This window comes from Equus asinus, chromosome 1, assembly GCF_041296235.1.
Source record: "Equus asinus isolate D_3611 breed Donkey chromosome 1, EquAss-T2T_v2, whole genome shotgun sequence".
Lineage (NCBI taxonomy): Eukaryota > Metazoa > Chordata > Mammalia > Perissodactyla > Equidae > Equus > Equus asinus.
Genome location: NC_091790.1, coordinates 101907899 through 101921728, shown reverse-complemented (window position 1 = coordinate 101921728; position 13830 = coordinate 101907899). Strand labels below are relative to the sequence as shown.

At 42.3% G+C, this 13830-nt stretch overlaps 1 protein-coding gene across 1 annotated transcript in view; it reads left to right on the top strand.

Moving 5' to 3' along the window:
- Positions 1–13830, top strand: part of HECW1 (HECT, C2 and WW domain containing E3 ubiquitin protein ligase 1) — a 392878-nt gene that overhangs the window by 154721 nt on the left and 224327 nt on the right. The window contains exon 3 of the mRNA XM_070504453.1: positions 7833–8157. Coding sequence (XP_070360554.1) covers positions 7833–8157 — 325 coding nt within the window. The remainder of the gene's footprint in view (positions 1–7832; positions 8158–13830) is intronic.

Genomic DNA, 13830 nt, shown 5'->3' with positions numbered 1-13830 from the left:
GTTCCTTCTGCTCAGACTGGATTTCCCTCTGCCCTCGCCCAGCTGGTGACCATCCTTCTCCTCCTTCGAAATACAGCTTCCCTGTTCCCCCATCTGGGCAGGTGGTCCCAGCCTCTCTCTCCCTCCCACGGGGGACCTTGCCCACCACTCCTGTCACAGCCCTTGCCATTGTGTCATTGACTGCTTAAATGTCTGCCTCCTGCACAGAACTCTTTCAGGGCAAGAGCACTATTGAATTCATCTCTGTATCCATACTCGATACTCAGCACAGTGTCTAGTACATACTAACGACTCAATCGAATGGGCTAGAGAAAGGAAGAAAACCAAAACCAGAGTTCACTTAAAAAAATCCACCTGACTCTGCTAGGTGTAACCTTCCAGGGGTGGAAAAATTTAAAAGAAAGTATCTATATGGCCCCCTGAACCTCCACAACAAATCAGGTACTTTTGAGTATCAACTTCAGTATGTTTGCAGACTTTATTTGAAACCCTGCTGAAATGTACTTCTTAGAACTACATTCGTTGCCTGGCCACCTTGCCTATTGCCAGGCAAATCTGAAAACCATCGTGAACACGATCATCAACAGGGAGGGAAACACTGTGGCTCATGTTCTCCATAAGCCTGATGCTCCCTCCTGAGCGAGGCCAGCCATGGGGACTGGATTCTAGTTGTGGCTCTCACTTGCTGTCCTCAGGGCAGGCTGCTGTCCTTCCAAGGCATCCGCCTCCTAGTGAGCATGGGCAGGGGCTGGACGGGACCTCTCATGACTGTCCCTCTGGGCGTTTGTGTGACTCATGGTTTTACTGGTTGGGTTTTAGAGACTGAACTGTCACCAAGCAGGCGGTGATGCTCAGGGTATGGAAGAGACGCAGTCACCCACTCGCCACAGCAGCCCTGTGCTCCAGGAGCAGAGCTGTGGAGGTCAGGGGTGTTGCTCACGGCTGCCAGGGGCTGGATGCCCTGGAGGAGGATGCAGGTGCCCTCCTGCGCTCCCACTAGGTGGCTCCCGAGTGGTCAGCAGGGACCCTGGAGCTCGGGCGCCATGACCTGGCTGGAGTCTCACTGTGGTTCTGGGAGATGAAAGCATATCATTTTCTCCTGTGTGTGCAGTAGGTAAAGAAGGAATTTTTCCAACTGCCATCAGGATGGGACCCTCCTGAGGAAGAAACAAAGCTGTCTAATATTGAAAAGGGAAACACAGGTCCCTTTCCACATCTGAGCACTCCCATTGCATCTCTGTCTCTCTGCGCTCTCTGTCTCTGTCTCACACACACACACTAGAATACCACTAACAGTGACCTTTCCTTTCAACATAGATCAGAAGGAGATGCTAGGGATCAAGAATGTCCCCTAAATAACATAGGGAGGCCCTGCTGCCTCCCGCCTCCCTCTGGCTCCTCCCCCACAGCCCCCCGCCCATCGCTCTGGCCATACAAACTGCCCAGATTTCGACAACTTCGTTCTTGAACTCCTCCAAGCGTAAACCTCCCAAGTGACCAAGAAATTCCAGACTTGACCAAAGCGGTGAAAGGTACATCCCCAGAGAAGCGTGGCTGGACTCCTGCTCGCACCTCATAAACGAGAGCAGAGAGAATGGCATCTGAGCCACAAGGAGCAAAGACTTCCCTCTGCCACCATAAATGCGGCCCCAGGGAAGCAAAGGGCTATTCAACAATCTTAAACCTATTGCTGGATTTTTCCCATGAGTGATAACACTTCATGTATTCCTAAAACAATATATTTGCCTGTCATTTTAATTAGTCCCCTGTCTTTCAAATCATAATTTCCTATGTGGCTGTTTCCTGGCTTGGCTTTATTTGTTTATTAAAATTTTCTCCACCTAATGTTCCCTTTCAGCCGGCAATGTGTGCGATTCTATTTCTTCTTCAAAGAAAAGGAGCCTACACAATTTAGTTTATGTAATTCTGTGATATTCCTCTGCACAATGGCCAGCACAAAAGAAAGCTTTTTCAAAACACGGCTTTGAGGCTAAAAACACAGTTTTGAGGCAGGAGTTTCAAAACTTCCCGGGCGTCTGGAAACTGAAGTGTAGGACAGAGATGGTGGTATTGCAGCCACCTCCCGCTGGGCTGCTCAAAAGCACTTGGCCGTCTGACAGGATCAGGGCCACCTCAGCCCCTCACACCCACCTGTGGCCCAAGGCCTCACTCACACAGCCGTTTCCCAGCAGACGTACAAATGTACAGGCAGGACTCAGATGTCAAGGCGTGAGATGCAGAAGGGACCCAGGGGGGAACTTAATCCCATCCTCAGTATCCCCTTCTTACCAGCGTCATTCGAGAACCAGGAACCTGGGGCATTCTGAGTACCACGTCATGTGCTTTAGGCAAAATAGGCACCGAGAAGGGTTCTGAACTTAAGGAGCAGAGCATCATGTCATGGCTCTGAGACACAGGAGGCAGATCGCCCCAGACCCCATCACCCACGCATCCATTCGTTTATTCATTCAACAAAATATTTACTGAGCATCCGCTACACACTTGCCAGGAACATTCTTTACTGGAAATGCCGACCTAAAGGAGCTAGGCAAGGACCGTGCAGTCTTGGCGCCCACCTCCTAATAGAGAAAGGGACAATGACAAGAAGTGAGTTAACGAGTTAGACAGTTGCAGATAAAACATGTCGTTCAGGCTCTGATTTACCTGCATCAGAGTCAGAGAAGAAGATGCGGGATTGAGAAGAGGCATTGAGTTGAGAGCAGGAGATTTGGGGCATCAGGGCTGGAACAAGCCAAGTGGACTTTTGAATGTGGTCGAAGACAACACAGCTAAACGCATTCATTCAGACCCAAATAAACTCTCTTTATGTTATGACCTTTGCTTTTGTCAGAAACTTGTACAAGCAGTCTGCCACTATGTTTATGATAAAAAAGAAAGTCTTTTAAAATATTGTTCACCACATAATGTGGTGTTCCTACATAAAGTTTAAAATGAAGCATTTTATTAAGAACTTGAAGGGAGAAAAATAATTCCGATATTCGGAGCATGAGAACTACGCTTTACTTTATCTCCTTGGCAGCCAGGAAGCTCAAAGGAGGATCTGAATCCCAATTATTGCCACTATATCTGCCCATGTTGTAATTTGGAGGGAGTGCTTAAGACTGATAAAAGTGCCCGCTTATAATCACACAGAGTAGGCTCAAATCCCCATTTCCTGCTGCAGACCTGTGACCTTGAGAATGTTTATTAACCACTTCTGAGCTGGGTTTCTCACCAACGTGGGAATAGTGATATTTGATAAGGTGTTAATGGAATAATGTACCAAGTCCCCTGCATAGAGTAAATGCTCATTTTTATTATGATTCTCTTTCTTATTGCTACTTCCTGATTTCTGTCTGGTTTACATTTCCCTATTTCCTTGTACATTTCTTTTGTTGTAAATTTTCTCAAATCCTTTGTAGAAAGAGACAAGTTATATGCAATTTTTTTTTTAAGTTCTATTACCCTCCAGGTAGCATAAAAGCGTTAGGCGTCCATTCGCTCAAAATAAAATTAGTTCATGAACTCAAAAACTATTATGCTCTTTCTTCCAGCTAAATAATGCCAGTTTCTGTAACCTCATCTCGTATACTTTAATGAGGTTTCCCTCAGGGCCTGTGTTTTGCACTCACAGTTTTCGATTTCTTAGTGTAGAGGCAATTTTGAAGAATCATTTTCCTTATTATAGATATGCCTTTTGTCTGCCGCCTTTCCATTTCTGAGATGGCACTCACTCATAGCTTTATATTCCAAAACAGGAAAGCTATTAATGACTTTCTCAGTTAGAAATTGACACAGCAGAATCTCTTATCTCCTTGTGTTCTCCAGAACCGAAAATCATGTATAATAACATGTTCCGTCCCTAGAAATGATGGTTTTCTGCTTTTACGATTCCGTCTCCTTACAGGTTTTGTTTTTGCTAATGTACTGTCCTGCATAAGAGTATCTTAAAACATACCAAACATGCAAGGCCTGTTCCAAGATTTTAAAAAAATCCAAGAACTTATCACTTAATTCAAAACATTTCAACGATTATGAGTTCTTTAAGTTCAAAAGCAAAACAAGTAAAGAGAACATTGTTGGCTCCTCCACTACAAATAGGCAACAAGCCAGCGGATGGAATCGTACTCCCCGTGAAGCGAGGCACAATGTGATCAGATTGTTTTCAGCGGCTCATTCATTGGACCCACTTTTTCACGGGTCACTTAAAATCTATGCTTAACACAGCCCATCACTAGGGACCCTTGATTACAACCAATATTTGGAAACTTACGAGGTTACTGAAACTGTTACTAATATTCTTATGGCTTTCTTCTTAGTGACTATTGCCTATGACCAAGGTAAGAGAAGATAAAAGAATTGCTCAGTGGGCTGGAGAAAAGCTGGGAGCAATTTAGTGACACCCTTAACTTCCTCATCTCACAGAGAATGGGAGAGCCACGCCTCTCCTTTGCGGGAGGAAGAAGGGAGGTCTCTGTCAGACGAGCTTTGCCTTAGAGATTAGGAAGAATTCCGAGGTTGTAAAACATTGGAATCACTGTCTAGCAAGAGAGTGTCTTTTATCCAGGGCTATTTAAAAACAGGACCGATCCTCATCTATCTCCCACGGCTCAGATGTGAAGGGAGAATGATTAAATTGCTCCTTCCAGCCCGATGAGTCTATAGTGTAAACTGGAACACTTGTGAATGCCCGGGGGAGGCGTGGCCACAAAGGACTCTCCCGTGGGGCATCAGCCGTCCACCTGCTGTGTTCAGGAAGCAGCTGTGGCGTCTTTACGAAGCACACCTGTTCAGGACATGCTGGCGTATAGGTTTATGTTCTTCCTGCATACTTTTTTGTTTCTGTCTTTATTTTCTTCTCTCTCTGCACCATCTACTACTCACTTATCATGTCGTGTTTGATCTATTTTTCATAGCCACCTTAAACCCTTTCTGGAAAAAGAAGGGACATAACTGAATAAAATAAATTCCATTAGTTAAAGTTTTGAGGGCCTTTTAAATGCCAGGAGTCATGCCGGGTCCAGGGGAATACAGAGAGCAGAGAGCCCTGGCCTCCAGGCCTCCACAGCGTAGGGCTGAGTGTGGACAGGTCGACTAGCAATAACACAGTAGGAATCCTGGCAGGGGAACTGGGACTCCTGTGGGATCACACAGCAGAAAGGCCCACTCTCTTGGGAATGGGAAAAGTGTACTGGGAGAGGTCATAGCAGAGTTAGTACTGAAGTATAATCTCGAAGCCGAAATGCAAATCCAGCCTGCAGGTGTGAATGGGGAGGATGTGGGCAAAGGTGGTGTGGGGAGAGTATGGTCTTTGAGGAACGGCGTTGAGGCTACCCATCTTATTCCAGGCGAATGCCATTATTCCAATCTAGTAAATTACTGACAAACATCTTCCCTGACTAATGCTTCCTTCTGTGCCTTTGTTCCCACCATGTGGACAGTGATCACTGGTGTAATTTGACACACAGTTTCAGGAGAGTTGCCTGGTTTCCAGGGAATCCTGGTAGAAATACGACAGCAGAGGTGTCTTCAACAAAAGAAAAGCACTCTATGATCTTTTTTGAGGCCCTGATACTACATGGATAAAAATCTCTCATCCTTCTCAACATTAATGCAAAAAAACCCTACTCGAGCACAAACTTTACAAATTAAGGGACCCCTCTCCAAAAAATTGTTATATAGGCACCATTGCAAATACACTTGACTGTTTAACATTTGCAATTTCGATTTTGTAAGGAACCCTGGAAGGCCATGATTAGGAACGATTCATAGGTTTGCTGCAGAATGAACTTCAGTGCGAGGGCTCTGGGACTGATGTGAAGGGACCTTTGGCCAGTGGGTGAGCCTGGCCCACTGCCTTCGTGTAGTGAGCCTTTCTTCCTAACGCAGTACTAGTGGTACTCTTATTTACTGAGCATTTTCTATGCTAAGAGCTTGATTTGCATTACCTCATTAAATTCTGACAACCACCCATTTACCGATGAGGAAATGGAGGTCTGAAAAGACTGCGTAAGCTGTCCAGGGATGCACAGCTTGGAAGCTGGTGGGTGCTGCACCAACTCGATCCTAGTTTGGTCTAACTCATAATTATGTACTTGACCATTTCATTTAATTTCAAGTAGTTTTCATCTCCATAATCATACTGTCAGATGTTATTAGTCCACATGAAGTGTGGGTACATTGAAGAAATGTTATGCTCTAGCAGGAGCCTTCCCTTTTTTGGAGATTTTTCCTAAGTTATCTGGATAAAGCCCCCTGGAGGGTGGTCAGCCCACTGAGATCGTCCCCAAAATGGCCAGAAGAGCCAGGGTGCCTGTGAGGTGGGTGGGTCGTTCATGCTTTCTGGGCTCGCGGCTTGGCTTGTCTTCCTGAGAGGAGGACCGGTTTCCAGGCAACACTGTGGTCCATCTATTTCATACTGTCGCAATGACAAGCATTTTTTTTAAAAATTAAACATATGGTACCAATAGTTGATGAGATGCTTTCTGAAGTCTGGCTTTTCTGCCTGTAGTAATTCCATGGTTACCGCCAATGGAGCCAGAGGAATTCCTAACAAGAAACTCAAATAATGAATGAAAAGATCTGCCACATGGTCATTAAGGACTAAGATTCAGAATGCCAACACTGGGCTTTATCAGGTTAATGGGCTTTTTACAAGTGCCCTGGTCTTGGAAGAGGGAAAAAGTACAGGCCTAAATTACTGCTCAATAGACTCGTCTAATCTAAAGAGTAGACCAGTGCTGGGGTCTGGTCCTCATGGCTGGTATACCAAAAATCCCAACTTGCATTTGATTGTGTATATAATAAGTTATAATCTCTGGGATCTAAGCTGCATGATTCAACACATTTGTAGGCCTTAATTTTCCCTTCTTGAAAACAAAAGTGTTATTAGTTGTACAATAACATGTACGTTTATAGCCAGGAGGCCCCAAAATGTACATTTAAATCCCAATTTTAGTGTACTTTGATGAAGTCAGAATCACTCTTGCTTGTTTCAAAAACAAAGCCCTTATGCAAGTTCTCTATGATGCCCTTTCTCCCTTGTTTTAATAGCTATCTGTATCCAAAACAAACGAGTTATTGCTCTGCTTCAGCTCAGCTCTTTCTAAGTGCTCAATGTTGTAAACAATAGAATATATTTTGTTTTTCTCATCAGATGCAATGTTTTCTACAATAACATTGACTCTGAGGGAGACACAGTCCTCTGAGATCTGATTTTATTGAAAATGGTAGAGTCTGAAGAAGATTACTAGGATATCTGAGATCCTTAATAGAAATTTCAGATGGCCGGAGACATTCTGTAGAGTGAAAGAGCTGTGAATGGGGGAGGAATGACCACCTCATCCAGCAGGGACCACCTCTCATTCTGGGCTGAGTTTAGGGTCTTGAAGCACTAAAATGGGACCGCTAAGATGTTCAGTGATAATAACCATCATTTACCCTAAGGAGGGATAAAATTGGATCCAATTGAATTGATATTGGAGAACCAGAGAAATGGCACCTTTGGGGCAGGCATACCCTCAGGGCCATTCTGCAGACCTTCAGAACTTTTAATCCCAAGTAGGCTAGAGGGAGCAGGAAGAGGTGGACTCCAGCAGAGTGTGGAAATGCTTGGCCCCTTGGTGAGCTCGTCTTTTCACCCTTACCTCCCTGTGTGAACCCAGAGCTACTGCATTTGTCCTGAGGAAGATGCTCTGTATTATGTTTCACATCTTCCTAGGAGGGCCGCTCACTCACAGCTCATTTCTCCCAGCACAGCCTTGGTTTCCTGTGAAGACAGTTACTCTGTAGATGGCAGAATATCCCAGCTCATTGTCTCTTTGCCCCCACAGAATCTGTACCAGAACAGGTTTTTAGGCCTGGCTGCCATGGCTTCCCCATCTAGAAACTCCCAGAACCGTCGCCGCTGTAAGGAGCCGCTCCGCCACAGCTACAACCCCAGCCAGTTCCACAGCATGGCCATCAGGAATGGCCCCCATGGCACCGTCACCATCCCCCGCTCCACCAGTGACACCGACCTGGTCACCTCAGACAGCCGCTCCACGCTCATGGTCAGCAGCTCCTACTACTCCATAGGGCACTCGCAGGACCTGGTGATCCACTGGGACATAAAGGAGGAAGTGGATGCTGGAGACTGGATCGGCATGTATCTCATCGGTAAGTAGAAGAGCACTCAGCCAGACTGGCCACCAGTGTGCCAGAGAGATGACGGTCTCAGGAGTGTGGTTTGGGCATTCAAGTATATTATTCATCATTCACTTTTACATATGCTTTAATATTGCAATAAACTATAATTTAATTAAAATGCACACTTCACAATCAAATGTATTATACACCAAATTCTAACATGTTGCAGACCACACACTAAGGCTTCTCTTGCCATCTCTATTCAATGGAAGAAAATCAAGGGATAGCGGGACAAGGTGTGGTTGAACACAAACGTCATTACCATTTGCAAGTATAAAAGCTCTTCTACTTATGAGTGAGTTAATATCAAAAGCCTGTTTCCAAATCCATGTGTTTATAAGACCAAAGCAACACCATGTATGCAACCATCTTATGCACATCTATTGGAGGTGATTTCACTTCTGTTTCCAACATGATCATGAGCCTCTTTTCAATTACCCTTTCAACATCTTACTGCTTTGTATTCACAAGACATAACGGCATTGAACAGACAGCGAGAGCAAGCACACCGCAGTGTGATGGCTGAAAGGAAAATGAATGCACAAGTCTGTGTGCTGGAGAAAATAAATCTCACAAATTTGAAATGATGAAAATAAACTTACATGAAAAATATATTTTATCTAAATTACATGATAGAATCAGTCATGATGGAAACTGATGCATTTACTCTGGTAACTCAGCGAGCGAAGGTGTAATTGCTGAGGGGTCGTGAGAGTCAAGTTCAAGAGAGGCCAGGCCTGCTACCTTCATCTGTGCACTGAACCCCTGACACGCTCAGACACACGATGCCTGATTTCACGTCATCGAATATCACAGGCACAATCCATTAGGATTGCTATAAGTATTTTACAACCTGGACCATTTTTCTGATAAAATAAAAGGGATCTTATTTAACTGGCTGTTAGGGAAATATTTTTGGCTGTCTTGAAGGTTTTGCGATCAGCTAAGTCAGTGTATTTACAATACACACATTGTTGTAAAGATGGAGAAATGTACTTTTTGAAATTTTTACACAAATAGTGGTTACTAGCTAAATTGGACTCCCAAACAGATAAAATTTAATTCGGTTTAAAGATAGTTTTTGAATAGAAGCGTTTGGACACCATCGTCCTAGAACAGAGCTTGCAAAATGACAGCCTACCCAGCATATTTTGTTTAGTCCATACTGTTTTAAATTTGACTCGTTATCAAGATTTTAAAATGTAGAGATTTCACATTGAAATCCAAATTTCTAGCTTCTTTCACAGAAGCCCTCAATTTGCAGACTGAGGCTGTAATTCTGCTTGGCGCTAATCCGCTGGAATTAAGCATCTGCTGCCCCTTTAGACTGGCCTGTACCCTTGGGTTTCGCCACAGGCCCCCTCCCACCCATCTCTACTTTAATTATGAATGTTACTTGTTTAGCGCCTTAGGCAATTACGCTTTGGCCCCAGACCTAGTTTTGAATCAATTCCTTACAGCTGTACCTTCCTGCAACGGTGAGTGTCAATGCCATTCATTCCAGGGAACAGCTAGGAGAGGAGCATGTGTGGGCAGAAGGTGAGACAGCCAGGGACGTAAAGGAATGGATGGATCTGGAGCTCAGCCCTACCTCTGGGCTGGAGGTGTAGTTTGGGGTAATTTGCACCTGGGAGTATGTAAGGTTGCTCATGGCTTGAGGGCAGAAAGAGAGCACCAGAAGGCACCTATCAGAGAGAGGCAGAGGAGGAACTCAAAAAGGAGATAGAGAAGTGGTGAACATGTAGGACAAAAACTAGGAGACCACATCATCAAAGACGAGAGAGGGCATTAGAGGGAAGAAGGGGCGGTCAGCAGTATGGATTGTCATGAGACTCTGAGAATGAATGAGATCCGGTGTTAACGTGACAATTTGACTGAGACAAAAGTAAACACAGCTCAGCATCTTGGAATCTTAATCTGACAGTTTGTTCTTCTCATAGTGGCTGCACAAATATAACTGTGAAGCTATTTAATGCAAAATGCCAACACTTTCGGTGGCGTAGCTTTTCAAAAATACTTTCCAAATCCAAAATTATCTGTGAATCTTAAATGTTCATAATTTGTAGGTCCTTAGTAACTTATCTGCCAGATTTGCAGTGCCTTGCCAGAGATCAAATCGTAGATCCAGGCCTAGAGTTTTAGAGGTGGTGATTTCACCTAATCTGTCATTTCACAAATGAGGAAATGCCAATTCAATGTCTCTCAGGGCCCTGCCGCTGCCCATCCTTCTAGCAGACCCCATGCTGACCATAGGAACATTCCAGTGTGACATCAGGTATGGGCCATTCCACGTGAGTGGACTATCTGAATGTCCACATGAGGCCAGTTTTTGATGCTTTCAGCATCTGACCTCTAGAGCTCTCCAGGCAAACATGACTTTCCTTCTGCTGTACAGAGTGAGATGTCTGGGTGTGGAGGGGATGTGTGGCCCTGCTCACTGACACTGTCACCAAGTCACTGGTGCTGTCCTTAGCCAGGACCCGAGGAACTCACTGATGGGACAATAACAGCAGCATTACCAATGTTTAAAAAGTGAAATCGCATTTGCTTGCCCTCATTTGCGGAGTAGTTCATGAACTACATGAGAGGGATGAAGGATTTTCCCTCCTAGTGGCATAGAATGGGGAAAGATCATGTGGTTTCAGTGACAGGTTGACCTGGGTTAGAATCACGTTCTGCCATGATAGGATGTATGGCCTCAGCCAGATAGTGTCATCAGATCTTTGGGTTCCTTATCTCCAAAATGGAGAAAAAAACTTTCTTCTGAGGGTCATTGAGCAGAATTGATGTGCATTTACTGTGCCTTTACTGCCTGCTGATCGATACGGTGCATCTTCATTTAACTTGTCAGGTAGCTCTGTTCTCTGGATGCATCGTGGCAAATTACCCTCATTCCCAGGCTGCAGTCAGCCTAGCCTTGGCCCTTAGACATGTACTCAGCTGTTAGAGTTGTACATTATACACAAAAGCTTCTTACCAAACCAACAAGGGTCTGGAAAGAGATTTTAGATGTCAGTAAATGGGCAGAAACTTATGATTCCGTCAAAAACAAGTCCATAAAGGCAGATTCGCTAGAAATCAGTATTTCCGGGAAATAGTTTTGCAATTATTCATTCAGGAATGCCTATGTGATTTTGACAAGTAAAATGTAATTGTTTATGAGTCTTGTACTTAAGATTAAAGATTCATGGCCATGGCTTACTCACACTAAGGGAAGGGACAGTATTGTATCATTTGGTTAGGGTACATAAATTGAAGGATACAATTAATACTTTTAATCATTAGAATGCGAAATTAATGAGAACATATGTATTCAAGTATTTTTCTTCTTTTATAATTGACATATAACATTATATTAGTTTCAGGTGTACAACATAATGGTTCAATATTTGTATTTATTGCAAAATGATCAGCACAATAAGTCTAGTTAATATCTGTCACCATAAATAGCTACGAAGATTTTTTTTCTTTTGATAAGGACTTTTAAGATTTACTCTCTTAGCAACTTTCAATTATGCAATACAGCGTTTTCAACTATAGTCACCTTGCTGTGCATTATCCCCGTGACTTATTTATTTTATGACTAGAAGTCTGTGCCTTTTGAGTCCCTTCCCCCATTTCACCTACCCCTCAACCCCTACCTCTGCCAACTACCAGTCTGCTCTTTGTATCTATGAACTTGACTTTTTGTTTGTTTTTATAAATTCTACATATAAATGAGAGAAATTGTCTTTCTCTTCTGACTTATTTCACTTAGCATAATGCCTCAAAGTCATCCATGTTGTTGCAAATGGCAAGATTAGATTTCACTCTTTTTATGGCTGAATAGTATTCCATTGTATATATATATATATGTATACCACATCTTCTTTATCCATTTCTCCATTGATGTATACTTAGGTTGTTTCCATGTTTTGGCTATTATGAATAATGCTGCAGTGAACGTGGGAGTACGTATATAAGAAAAGAAGATATATCTTTTCAAATTAGTGTTTTTGTTTTCTTCAGATAAATACCAGAAGTGGAATTGCTGGATCATATGGTAGTTCTGTTTTTAATCTGAGGAACCTCCATATTTTTTCCATAGTGGCTGCAACAATTTGTATTCCCACCAGCAGTACACAAGGGTTCCCTTTTCTCCACATCCTTGCCAACACTTATTTCTAGTCTTTTTGATAATAGCCATTCTAACAGGTGTGAGGTGATATCTCATTGTAGTTTTGAATTGCGTTTCCTTGATAATTGCTGATGTCAAACATCTTTTCATGTACCTGTTGGCAATCTGTAGATCTTATTTGGAAAAATGTCTGTTCAGATCCTCTGCCCATTTTTTAATCTGAGTGTTTGTTATTTTGCTATTGAGTTGTATGAATTCTTTATATATTTTAGATATTAGCCCATTATCAGATAAATGATTTGCAAATATTTTCTCCCATTCAGTAGGTTGCCTTTTCATTTTGTTGATGTTTTTCTTTCCTGTGCAGAAGCTTTTTAGTTTGATGTGGTCTCATTTGTTTATTTTAGCTTTTGTTGCCTTTCCTTTTGGTGTCAGATCCAAAATATCATAGCCAAGATCAATGTCAAGGAGCTTACTGCCCATGGTTTCTTCTAGGAGTTCTATGGTTTGAAATCTTTAATCCACTTTGAGGTAATTTTTGTGTATGGTGTAAGGCAGTAGTCTAGTTTCATTCTTTTGCATGTAGCTGTCCAGTTTTCCCAGCACCATTTATTGAAGAGACTGTCTTTTTCCCTTTGTATATTCTTGGCTCTTTTGTTGTAAATTAATTGACCGTGATAAGTGTGGGTTTATCTCTGACCTCTCTATTCTGTTCCATTGATCTATGTGTCTGTTTTTATGCCAGTATTATACTGTTTGATTACCATAGCTTTGTGGTATAGTTTGATCAGGGAGTGTGATGCCTCCAACTTTGTTCTTCTTTCTCAAGATTGCTTTGGCTTTTTGGGATCTTTTGCGGTTCTGTACAAATTGTAGGATTGTTCTATTTCTGTGAAAAATGCCATTGGAATTTTGATAGCAATTGCATTGAGTCTGTAGATTACATTGGGTAGTGTGGACATTTTAACAGTATTAATTCTTGCAATCCATGAGCACAGAAAATCTTTCCATTTATTTGTGTCTTCTTCATCTTCTTTCATCAATGTCTTATAGTCTTCAGTGTACAGGTTTTTCACCTCATTGGTTAAATTTATTCTTAGATATTTTATTCTTTTTGATGCAACTAAAAAGGGATTGTTTTCTTCATTTGTCTAATAGTTCATTATAAGTGTATAGAAATGCAACAGATTTTTGTATATTGATTTTGTAACTGGCAACTTTACTGAATTCGTTTATTAGTTCTAACAGTTTTTTGATGGAGTTCAAGTATTTTTCACCTCTTCATTTCACATTCCAATATTAAAATAATATTTAATATCTTAAAACTCTCTCTAGGATTATTAATTTTTAAAAATAGCCATTCCTTTGACTCTCTTGGAAGCAGTCCTTATTAAAACTGCTTAAACATGAAATAAGTATGCAATTAAAATTGTGAAAATATAATTGTACAGGTAAAATAGGCATAATACGCTCATAATTTGCAAAACTAGCTTTGTTATTAATTTAGAATTTTAATAAATCATGTC